At 37.6% G+C, this 12,492-nt stretch overlaps 1 protein-coding gene and 1 long non-coding RNA gene across 5 annotated transcripts in view; one reads left to right on the plus strand and one right to left on the minus strand.

Moving 5' to 3' along the window:
* The window catches only part of RNPC3 (RNA binding region (RNP1, RRM) containing 3), a 36,228-nt gene extending 31,424 nt beyond the window's left edge, over positions 1–4,804 (minus strand). For 3 of the 4 annotated variants that reach the window (XR_009608023.3, XR_009608022.3, XM_060625961.3), the window contains exons 1-2: positions 4,547–4,801; positions 2,838–2,885 (exon numbers count right to left, since the gene is read on the minus strand). Coding sequence is in view for 2 of the 4 variants with exons in the window: in XM_060625961.3 (XP_060481944.1) it covers positions 2,838–2,885; positions 4,547–4,741 (243 nt within the window). In the remaining 2 variants the exon portion in view is untranslated. Of the gene's footprint in view, positions 1–2,837; positions 2,886–4,546 lie in introns of all 4 variants that reach the window. The other variant, XM_078451608.2, reaches the window with a different exon arrangement.
* Positions 4,805–4,913: 109 nt separating this feature from the next.
* The window catches only part of LOC132673370 (uncharacterized), a 65,516-nt gene continuing 57,937 nt past the window's right edge, over positions 4,914–12,492 (plus strand). Inside the window, exons 1-2 of the long non-coding RNA XR_013557462.1 lie at positions 4,914–4,996; positions 11,836–11,963. This is a non-coding gene — a long non-coding RNA (uncharacterized LOC132673370). The remainder of the gene's footprint in view (positions 4,997–11,835; positions 11,964–12,492) is intronic.

Consider the following 12,492-nt stretch of genomic DNA (forward strand, 5'->3'; position numbering starts at 1 on the left):
TGGTCTACTTTCAATCATCATCTTATTGCATTTAACACAGTTGATCACTCCCTCCTTGATACATGTTCTTCACTTGGTGTCAAGACATCATACTTTCTTGCTGTTTGCTTCCTAGCTCACTGGTTTCTACTGCTTACTCTCTTGGCTTGTGCCTTCTCAAATTCTAAATGTTGGCATACACCCCAGAGTTCTATTATGGGCCCTCTTTCCAGCTACTATCTTGGTGATCTAATCAGCATCCTAAATTTAAATTCCATCACTATGCTTATAATTCCCTAATTCATAACCTCAGTGCAAACCTGTCCTGAAGTTCAAGAAAACATATCCAAACTACAGGATGGCTCCTGTTAGGTGTCAAACAAACATCTCAAACTTCTCACACTTCAGAAACTAAGCCACTAATGTTCTCTCCTCATCCCCTCAAATATTTTCTATCTGGGACTTTTCACATTTCAGTTGCTGGTATAACTCCATTCTTCTACTCACTTATGTCAAAAATACTGGAATCATCTGTAAGTCTTCTTCCCACATCAAGAAATTGTTTGCTTCTATCTTCAAAATATATCCAGCATCTAACCACTTCTATCACCTCATTCCAAACAGCTATCATCTCTGAACTAAATTGCCACCATAACCTTTTTACAGATTTCCTTGTTTCTACTCTTCCCTGCTTTACATCTCTTCTCAACACAACACCCAAGGTGATCCTTTTAAAGATATGTTAGATTATGTTACTGCTTTGCTCAAAATATTCCAATTGCTCCCCATTTACTCAGAGTAAAATCTAGGATCCTTAGAATACCTAAATGAGGGTTGCCTGGGTGGTTTAGTTGGTTAGGTGTCCAACTCTTGATTTCAGCTCAGGTCATGATCTCAGCGTTCGTGAGTTTTGTCAGCACAGAGTCTGCTTGGGATTCTGTCTCCCTCTCACTCTGTACCTCCTTGCTTATTCTTGCTCACTCTCTAAATAAACTTTAAAAAAAAAAAAAAAAAGAATACCTACATGATATGGCCTCTATTACTTCTCTAACCTCAAATCCAATTATTTCCCCCTCATTTTGTCTGCTTCAGCCACTTTGGCTTACTTAAACATGACGTTCTCCCATACTACAGCCCTTGTTCCAGCCATTATTCTGACTGGAATGTACTTTCCCCAGGTACTCTCTTAGCTAACGTCCTTCACCTCCTTCAGATCGTTGCTCAAATATGACCCTTATCACCTCAACAGCAACTTAACCATTCCCATCTAGCACTCTTGATCCTATTTCCTTTTCCTTTGTATTATTCCATAGCATTTATCATTTTCTAAAATATTAAACAATTATGTTTATTATTTATAATCTGCCTCCCCTTTAGAGAATGTGAGCCTCAATGAGAACATAAATCTTTATTATTATTTTCTTCCTCGCAAAATGGATGTCATACATATTCTCTTTAAGGATATATGGTTTTTCATTTTTAATGTTAGCTAATTTCCCCCACCTCTCTCAGCTACTTACTTTGTAGTTCTACTTCCTTTTCAACTTCTTCTTCTCATTCTCCTTTGCTGGTCTGTCTTCCTTGGGCAACCATACCCATTCACCTGATTCAAAAAACTCCATTTTGAGCTTGTCTCAGCTCTAAAGCCATATTTTTAACTGTATTAAAAATATTTCCACAGAAGTAGCTCACTGACTCCTCAAAGTTAACAGATAGCATTTGAATTCATTATCTACCTTTGCAAGTATCTTTTAAATCCTGCCCTTAATGTCAGCTAATGTAATAACCTAATACCTCAGCCCAAAAATCTCAAACCTAATTATGTATAGGAATCACAAGACCTACAAACTCAATCTCTACCAAGTGTATATCTACTTCTTCCTTTGTCTTCTTATTGATTTATTCAGACCTTTTATCTTGCCTTGCCCATTATAACACTTCTCTTGTCTTGGCTTTCCATTTGGTCTTCCTACCTTTAGTTTTTCCCCATCTAATCCATTACATGAACTCTACCAGATATTTTCACAGATCTGACTATATTATTGGCCAGCTCAAAACTATCAGTGCCTTAATATCTACTAAACAAAATTCAGTCCCTCCCTCCCACCCAAATTTAGATCTCAACCTATTTTCCAAGTCCTAGTTCCATTTCAACCCTTAATTCTTGCTCTACTTACAACTTTCCATGTTTGACAGCTTCACTTAGTGTTCACCCAACCTGAAAGGGCCCATCTCCCTTTGTTTTCTTCTCAAAATCCAACTAATCATTTAAAGGTCTACCTCAAAGGTCAACTTCTTTGTGAATGAATCCCTAGGATTTTTAAAATACATGTATTTTCCCTTTAATACTTAAAACATCTTACCTTGCAGTTAAAGAGAGTTATCAATCTTTGCATCCTTTAGAATTTATTTTTAAGTACATATGAAATTACAATTCAATCTTAATTTGCTTTCCAGTTAATCTATGTTTGTTTGTTTGTTTATTTATTTATTTATTTATTTATTGTGAGAGAGAGAGACACAAAATCTGAAGCAGACTCCAGGCTCCGAGCTGTCAGCCTGACAGGGCTCGAACCCCCGAACTGCAAGATCATGACCTGAGTCCAATGCTGAACTGACTGAGCTACTCAGGCGCCCCTCCAGTGAATCTATTCTAATTTCCAAATACCTAAACATTGGAGAAGATTTGCCAACTGATAAACCAAATGCAGTCTGTGAGGAAAACTCTTGAAATACAGACCCTTTTGCTTTTGAAAACTGTGGTTTAACATCACATTTCATTTTTGAACAAAGATAAGTTAATAGGAAATTGCTGACAACTTTAATAGTAAAAAAATAAATAAATAAAAAAGTCATACCTTTATAGCTGCTTTTTCACTAGGAAAAGTAGCAAAAGCTGTATGTTTCTGAAAAATAATTAAGGTACAAATTATTTGTAACATAATTTCAGTCTTCCATAAGGAAGTCTGATACTTCACCAGTTGACAGTGATTTCAAAAATTAATAGTCATGGAAAAGGATGGAAAATCGAGATTGTTTTAACTGATAATTAATTTCAGTACAGTGGTTCTGAATCTTTTTTGCTTCAGAGTTCCTTGAGATGACAGCTATGTAGCCTTTTAAATACGAAGGTGTACACACATATACAGTATGTTTTACACATGCTTTTAAATAGTTCAATAGACCAGAAGTTTAAAAACCCCTACTATACACAGGACAACTCTTAAACTATCTCAATATACAAATATCTGCAATTTATAATATATATGAAGATCTTAAAAACTTTCCTCTATAAGATAAATGCGAAGTTTAAAAATGTTTACCAACAGAAAATCATTAAGTGCATGTTTCCTTTGTGATTTATCCTTGTAATAAGGGTTCAATGGGAGAAGTCTATTTTTCAATATAAACTGTAAATAGTTTAAAAACCATCAGAAAAAAACATAAAGTAAATGAATCCTTATGCTGTGAAAGAGTTGTTGTCAAGAGTTGCTTATATTATATCACACATTCTAATTTTGTCAGATCTGATCCAACATGACCTAATAAGAGTGTATTTAAACTGAATAACACAGAATACTTGTACTTGCTGGTATACATGACACTTTGATCAAAACTGGTCGTTCTTCTCAGTACTTCTTAACCCTGGCTGCATATTAGAATCACCAGAGGAGACTAAAACCACTGATTTCGCTGCATCATAGACCATCTTGCAGAAACTTAACATCACCGTACTATTTTAATGGAGAGAAACCCATCTAAAACATCTTTAGGCATAAAAGCAAATGAAGTTATTGAGTAAATTCCTGCAGTCTCAAAATATTGTTCCCCAAAGATTCCGTCAGAAATAAATTTTTATTTTATTTTTATTTTATTTTAGAGAGAGAGAGAGAGAGAGAGCGTGAGCAAGCGAGCATGAGCGGGGCAGAGGGGCGAGGGAGAGAGAGAGAATCCTAAGCGGGGTCCAAGCTCTGCGGGTAGCCGGAGAGGAACTCCATCTCACCTCCCACGGAACACGATCTGACCGAAATCAAGAAATGAAGCCTCAACCACTGACCCACCCAGGTGCCCCTTTTTATTTTTTTCACTTTACTTTAGAAAAAGATTTTATGAATAATTTCTTCGTAAAAAGTCTAGTAGAAATTCTATAACTGGCTTACTGAAGTTACTATTGTAGTTTCTCCTCTATTTTAATGAATATCTTCACAGTGGCATATACGTGAACCAACATTTTTGCAAAGTCCTTTGTACTTTATATTTGAGTACTGAGTCTAAAAGAAATGCTCTCAAATTCAGAGGAGTTTTGAGATTCCCCGGATGGATCAGAAAAGGGAACATAAGCCACTCTTCTGCCTTGCCCTTCTCGGCGGCGCTGTGACTAATGCAGGCTCAAGCCAATTAAAACTTCACATGGTACGCAAGACATCTGGACATTAAAGAGGAAAGACAGACACGCCCTCACTACACAAGCGCATTTTCCCACTCTTTTCTGTCTTCCTTCTGTCAAAGCTTCCCCCTCCCCGAGTCAAGGGCCTTCCCCGGCGGCTTGGGACAGGAGCGCCCTTACCAGTCGTCCCTTATCTGACAGGACGCGCACCGACTGCGCCCCGAAATATTTCAGCAAATCCTCTTTCTCCTCAGCAGTCAGCTCGGCTGGCAGGTGCCTCACAAGAAGGGTTCGGTCGCCCCGTGACGGAGAGAGTGAAGCAGAGCTCTGACATCCTCTTGCCATCGGCGGTAGAGGCTGCTCGGGAGCCGCCATTTCCCTCAGAGAAACTGCAACACGGAAAGCGAAGAAAAGAGGCCGCAGTGAAAATGAGCTAATCAACAGAAGCTGGGGATAAATGAGTATTTTTCCGCCTCGCGCTAAGGATTCTGGAAACAGAGAAATACCGCGATAGACGGTCACTTTCTCGCGAGACTTGCATCCGCGACGGATGTCTCTTCGGAAACCGGTTTCTGAAAATGAAGAACTAGGATCCAAACGAAGGGAAAGCAAAGTGGTTTTAAATTACAGGTAGCTGCTGAAGGTATTAAAAAAAAAAAAAAAAAAAAAAACCTTTGCCCTAGAGAAGCGTGAAGACTTAAAAATGTATCAAATAAGGAATGAGGGGTCCCAGTCGCGTGAAGGGGAAAGAACGTAAACCCAGGGAATGAAAGAGCCACCGCCGCGACAGCGCAGGCGGGGAGCAAGACTGGACGCGGCGCTGGCCTGGGCGGGAGCTGAGCTCACTGGATTCCTATTTCCTGGCCAATCGCGAAAGCGTATTGACTGGCTGGCCGGCGGGGGGCGGGGGGTTGCTTACAGTCTTGGAAGAGTAAAACCTAAAGATAGCATGTTCTTCCTTCAGTAAGTGCCCTTAGAACTCAGTTTAAGGAACAAAAAGTTAACAAAGAAATGTGTTTTGTTTTCTTGAATCATCGTGCATATAGCAGCCTCATAGGCCCTGGCCACTGTTTATTTCACGGAATTGGTGGCCTCTAGGGAGATATACTCTAATAAATGTAAATAAATGATTATATAGATAAAGCGATAGATCTTCACGTTTAATCCTCATAACAACCCTAAGGGGGTAGGTACTCATTTCGATTTTATAAGTGAGGACGTTGATGTACAGGGGGCATTGATATACAATGAGGGCATTGATGTTTAATAAATGGCAAAGCTGAGATTCGACCCTGTTAGCGTGACTGGCGTTACACTTTGATCCACTATCCTGCCTAGTTTCTGAATGTAGTGAGGGAGAGATCATCCCAAGAAATCAATCAGAAATCTTCCTCACTGATTTTTCTAGTAGGGGTCTGTGTGTCTGTGTATAATGATTAAATTTTGGATATGAAAATTTCTCTCTAGAATCCCTTGAGGATTCTAGAGAGAGGTATTGGTTACAGTCGGCTACATTCTGTACAGGTGCTGCTATAGTCTAGGGGCCTATGGAGCCTACTTTTTATTTCCTACTTAATTAGGTATTAAAGATATAACAGCAAGCAATAAACTAAACTTCTGCTTTCATGGAGCATTGTTGGAGAAGCAGGAAAGGGACTTTTTTTTTTTTTTTTTTTAACATGAAATCCCTGATGTTTATTATCATAATAAAGCTTGGACGTCTAAATTCTATAGTTGTATTAAGCACTATGAGCAATTCAGGAGGCTCTAATTTAGTATTAGTATTTGGTAGTACTCGACGATTTTCTGATTTTTTTAAACATAATTTATTGTCAAACTGGCTTACATACAACACCCAGTGCTCATCCCAACAAAGGCCCCCCTTCAAGGCCCATCACCCATTTTCACCTCTCCTCCACCCCCCATCCACCCTCAGTTTGTTCTCTGTATTTAAGAGTTTCTTGTGGTTTGTCTCCATCCCTCTCTGTAAATATTTTTTCCCAGGAAGGGACAGATTTTAATAAAAACTAGGAAAACATGGGAAAACCCCCAAATGTCAGTTATGTAGAGTCAGACTTTGATGCTCCAGTATGTTTCTTTGGAGTCTTGATTATATGGAGACTAATTGTAAACTGACTGATTTTTCTAGTATGGGTGTGTGTGTGTCTATGTATAATGATTAAATTTTGGATATGAAAATTTCTCTTTGGTTGCAGTGTGAAAAATATAGTAGAAGCCAGTAGAAGCTACTATAGTAGCCCAGGCACAAGACATTGCTTGAAATAGTTTGGTAACAGTAGATATAGAGAGAAGAAATTGGAATTGAAACATATTTTGGAAGTAGAATTGATAGACTTTTAGATAAAAAAGAGTGATTAAGGATAGTTCTGAGTTTTCAGCTTGAGCGCTAAACTGTTCACCATCTAGGTGGATGATGGTGCCATTTACTGAGCATGAGAAGAGCGACTAAAATGTTAACTAGATTAGGGACTGCAGGGAAGGGTGGGAAATGGAGGAATACATGTTAAATTTCAAGTACCTATTCAGTATCCATGTTTCAAGTAGGAAATTGGATGTGTAAATATGGTATTCTAGAGAAATATCAACCGGAGATGCACATATAGCATCAACACACATAATGTTTCTATCCAAGGGATGAGAGATAGTGTAGGCCAGGGGAAGGGGGCCCAGTATTGATCTATGGAGCATGCCAATGTTGGGAAATGGAGGAGAGGAGAAAGAACAAGATAATTCTTTTTTCTTTTGGCACTTATATTCTAGTAGTAAAGATAGACCACAACATGTAGATAAGTAAATAAGTTCCTTTGGAGAGTTATATGTGCTTTGGAGAAAAAAAAAAAAATAGAGACAGGGTAGAGGGATAAACTTATTAGAGAAGGCATGCTGCTTTAAACACTGTCTTTTGCAAACTTTTGCTGTGTCTCGTACCATTAGTTAAATGATGAGTGTATAAGGTATAAATATCTGTTCAAGGAATGAATTCAGGAATGGATTAACCTTAATATTTATAACTGCTTCTTATGGTCAAAAATTGCTCCATCGGCCATCAACATAAATTTAATGGTCCTTATATATTATAATTGAGTATCACAACTCATTGGGATAGTTTACCATTTAATTTAATTACTTTTATCTGCACTCACTTAAATCTGTCTTATCCTTCTCTTGCCAATAGCTCAGACAGATTTCATAATTTCTTAGTCACTTTCAGTTAATAGTCCCAGTGGTCTTGAAATGTCAACTCTAAATTACATTCAGGCCTCACTTTTTACCCTCTTTTCATATTAGCCTTAACCTGAGAGATAGGAGGAAGATATAATTTGCTTTTATTTCTCCCATGTTTGAGTAGAAGTGGATGTGCTCTGTTCTGAGTTGCACATTTCTCATTTTCTTTTCTTGTTATACTGCAGAGGTTCCCAAATTTTCTCAACTCATGTTGCTTTTATTGTCTCAATAATTTTTTCATAACATCCCTTGGTGCCTCCTTGCTTCCTGTTCCACCTTGACTTTCAAGAGGCACTTGTTTTTTCTCAAAGCAACAGGGGTAAAAAAAACCAAAAACCCAGCTTTGCAAAGATTTTTTATTCATTTATTTGTTTGTTTATTTATTTATTTATTTTTAAGTAGGCTCCACACCCAACATGGGGCTTGAATTGACTGACTGAGACAATGGGCACCCCACCAAACATTTTTAAATTCAAAAATATTTCAAGCTGGTGATTCATGTAGTGTCTGGCAGATATTGAGTGTTGCTGTTTCCCTCAAATATTTAAAATATTCCATAGCAGGGGCATCTGGCTGGCTCAGTCTTGATTTGGGGTCATTAGTTCAAACCCCACGTTGCATGTGGAGATTGCTTAAAACAATAATTAATTAATTAATTAATTAAAAATCAAAATAAATTATTCCATAGCACTCCTGTGAGGTGGCCGGGGCACCTGGGGCACCTCAGCGTACAGCTTGAGAATTGTGGCTCTAACTTCTTTTTGGTTTTGATTTTCTTCATTGTAAGGAAGGAGGGAATGTTAGAGGTTGGGAGTATCTTACTTCATTGACCAAATGTTGGTTCTTTATCTCACTCTGATTCTCTCTGGTTCTATCTTTCTGTGGATGGAAGCCTCTGCTAATGTGGTTTTTAGGGGCTCATATTCATCAATTCCCCCTCTATCACTGAGTACCTTCTGAGAGAAGAATAGCTTTCCCTGCTCCTTGGCCCTTACTTTGGTTTCTGTCCCTAGTTTATCTGCATTCCTTTCCATTTTCAAGCTCCCTATTTTTTCCCATGAAGCTAGGAGCACTGCTGGGGCCTATTTCTGCTATTTTTGGAAGGCTGTGGAGAGCTAACCTGAGAAAGGAATTTACTCTTTTTTTTCAGACTTTTTTTTAAATTAAAATATAATTGACATAGAATATTATATTAGTTTTAGGTATACAACATAATGATATGATGTCTGTATACATTACAAAATGGTCACCACAGTAAGTCTAGTTTACATCCATCATCTTACATAGTTACAAATTTTTTTTTCTTATGATCAAGAACTTTTGAGATCTACTCTTAGCAACTTTCAAATATACAATACAATATTATTAACTCTAGTTACCATGCTGTACATTACATCTCCAGTATTTATTTTATAACTAGAACTTTATATCTTTTGACATCCTTCACCCATTTCTCCCATCTTCCCCCCACACCCCCCCCCCCCCCCCCCGGCCTATGACAACCACTTTTTGTATCTCTGAGCTTGGTTTTGTTTTGTTTTGTTTTTGAGTCCCATGTAAGTGAGATCAGATGTCATTTTTCTTTGTCTGACTTATTTCACTTAGCAAAATGACCTTGAGATCCATCCACTTCGCCACAAAAGTCAAGATTTCCTTCATTTTTATTTCTGATAAATATTTCATAATATTTCATTACATATCACATTTTCTTCATCCATTCACTCATTAAGGGATGTGTAGGTTGTTTAGCCTATATCTTGACTATTGTAAATAATGCTGTAGTAAATGTGGGGATACATATATCTTTCTGAGTTAGTTTTATTCAGCTGAGACCCACAAGTGGAATTGCTGATCATATGGTAGTTCTTTTATTTTTTGAGGAGGCCCCATACTGTTTTACATAATGGCTATACCAGTTTACATTTCTGCCTATAGTGCACAGGGATTCCCTTTTTCTCCACATCCTTGCCAACACTTGTTATTTCTTTCTTTCTTTCTTTCTTTCTTTCTTTCTTTCTTTCTTTCTTTTTGATAATAGCCATTCTAATAGGCATGAGTTGGTATTTCGTTGTGGTTTTGATTTGCATTTCCCTGAGGATTACTGATGTTGAGCATCCATTTGTGTATCCATTAGCCATCAGTATGTCTTCTTTGGAGATACGTCTACTTAGATTTTCTGCTCATGTTTAATTGAATTATTGTATATTCTTTTGCTATTGAGTTTCATGAATTCTTTCCCAAATTTTTTGTTAAAAACAGTCTCCTCTTCCTTCATAGCCAAACATCTAGAGAGAAACATAAATTATCCTTATTCACTTACCTTCTACTCACTCAAAAATGCATTTCTATCTGACTTCTGATTCCATTAGTCCTTAGAGTAATTCTCACTAGGGTCAACAGATACCTCCAAATCTCTAAATCTAGTGGACTTTTTCAGTGTCATTTTAACTTTTCACAGCACTTGAAACATTTGACAGCTTTCTTTTTGAAGCATCAGCTTCCCTTGGTTTTCAAAACATACCATTTCTCTTATTGTTCTAGCTCACTTTTTCTCTAACCTGATTCTAATAAATTTTCAATTCCTTATTTTTCCCTCTGTCCCCTAACTTTGAACTTCCTTTCCACTTTTACTGTTATATTACAACCTTGTTTGTTAATCTCATTGAAAAAAATTGAGGACTCCCATACCCATCAATCATAATTATATTTGTTCTCTTTGGTTAAGCCAAACTCTCACCTCAGAAGTGGATCCCCTGCCTTCTTGGGTACTCTGAACCATTCTCATTCAGTATGTATGCTATTATCATTTTGCTTTTTGAAAAAGCAAAGCAGGGGCACCTGGGTGGCTGAGTCAGTTGAGCATCCAGCTTCAACTCAGGTTGTGATCACATGCTTCATGGGTTCAAGCCCCACATCAGGCTCTGTGCTTATATCTCAGAGCCTGTAGCCTGCTTTGGATTCTGTGTCTCCCTCTTTCTCTGCCCCTCCTCTGCTCATGCTCTGTTTCTCTTTGTCTCTCAAAAAATAAAAATTAAAAAAAATAATAAAAAAAAAACAAAGTAAATGATTTGGAGAACAAAGCCTAAAGAAATATAGAAAAAAAAAATTTCTTACAACTTACAGCCCATTAACAAGTACTTGGGACAGGTAGGGTGATCTTTCTTTAGTAACTCAAGTGCCTTACCTTTAATACTTTGCTAGAGGCAAAAAGCAAAAGCAACCTTAGCTTGACATTAGCTTGACCTCCAGGATCCTATAAGTCTTCTTTAACATATAAAAATCCCTTTGGAAACTTCCTTTATCTCTTACCCTCACCTCCTCCTCCTGCAGAGGATATATGTTAGCAATAGCCCTCCAAACATATGGCCCACTGAAATACATCTGCAGGATCTCATGACTAAGGTTTTACTAGACAGTAGTAAATGACCCCTCAAGGTCCTAGAAACCTTGCTTGCAAATTCCTCGGAGACTTATGCTATCCCTAACCCCCTCCCAACTTGAAAGTGTATAATTAGTCACTCCTCACAATTGTAGTGCAACTCTTTCAGGAATCTGTCCCTGTGCTTTAATAAAACCATCTTTATTTTTGTACCAAAGACATTTCAAGAATTCTTTCTTGAACATTCACTACTGAACCCCAACATTTCACATCAGCAAATATACAAATTAAAAAAAAAAAAAAACTTTTGTTTCCACTTCCCTCTCCAGCTGCCATCTCTTTCTGTTTATAGCAAAACTTCTAAAAATAGGATTTATATTTGTTGTCTCCACTTTTTTTCTCCTATATTTTCTTCAGTTTTGTTAACAAAACTGCAGGCCCAAAATGGCATCACTTAGGCCAAGTCATTGAAATAAGAATTAATATATAACGTAATTATAGTTTCAACCTCCCCAAGAAATATAATCTTAACTGGTCCATCAGGAATTTTCTGTTAAGCATCTGTCAAATGGGCCCTCTCCAGCCCCCAAAGGAAGATGAGGTGGTCTACTTAGTAAAGACTTTCTACCATTCCCTATAAGGGAAAGCAACATTTCCTGGAACAGTTCTTTCTTTTCTTTTGCTAATAATTTCTTGTTCCATCTTCCTTCCTATAAAAACCTTTTATTTTGTGCAATTCCTTGGAGCTCCCCTCCACCTTCTAGATGGGATGCTGTCTGATTCATGAATTACTAAAGCCAATTAGATCTTCAAATTTATTCAGTTGAATTTTGTTCTTTAACAGATTTGGTGGCAGCAGTGGGATCCAAAGCAAACCTCCATCAAAATTCAGGGACAATGAGAAACAGAAGCATGGTGCTCTATGAACCTTGTTGAATTCACTGTCTTTCTCGCTGTTTCCAAATGCCATTGGTGAGTTCCTCTCAGTTTCAGCTCTGCTCTCTTTACGTTTGAACTGTGACCTAATTGGCCTTTTTTTTGTCCAGAGTTAATAAGTCATTCTGGACTTAAAAGTAGCTGTAACAGATCGTCAGTCAACCCTTGGTTCAGTCCACAATGCGATATATGAATCCCTTCTCCAGTTCCAGTCTGCAGTCCCTGTTTACTGGAGTTTTCTAGTTTGGTCTGTATTGGGAAATATTGGTAGTTACCAGCTAGAGTTGGACTGGGTTGGACTTAAGAACCAGACTGAGTTCAGAATCAGGGTCTGATTTAAGAACTAGAATGAGTCCGGGATTAGACTGGGTCTGATTTAAGCTGGATTGCATTTAGTGTGAGACTTGGTGTTTTAAATAGAAATTAGTAGCTAATGGGAATATTGGAAGCCAAAAATAAAGATGCAAACATTGATAGACATAGGTTGAGCATTTAAAGGCTTTTGGAGTATTTGCCATCTCAAGAAGACTCCCATGGTAGGATAACTTGGTTATGGAATAAGTTA

This window comes from Panthera onca, chromosome C1 (assembly GCF_046562875.1).
Source record: "Panthera onca isolate mPanOnc1 chromosome C1, mPanOnc1 haplotype 2, whole genome shotgun sequence".
Taxonomy (NCBI): Eukaryota; Metazoa; Chordata; class Mammalia; order Carnivora; family Felidae; genus Panthera; species Panthera onca.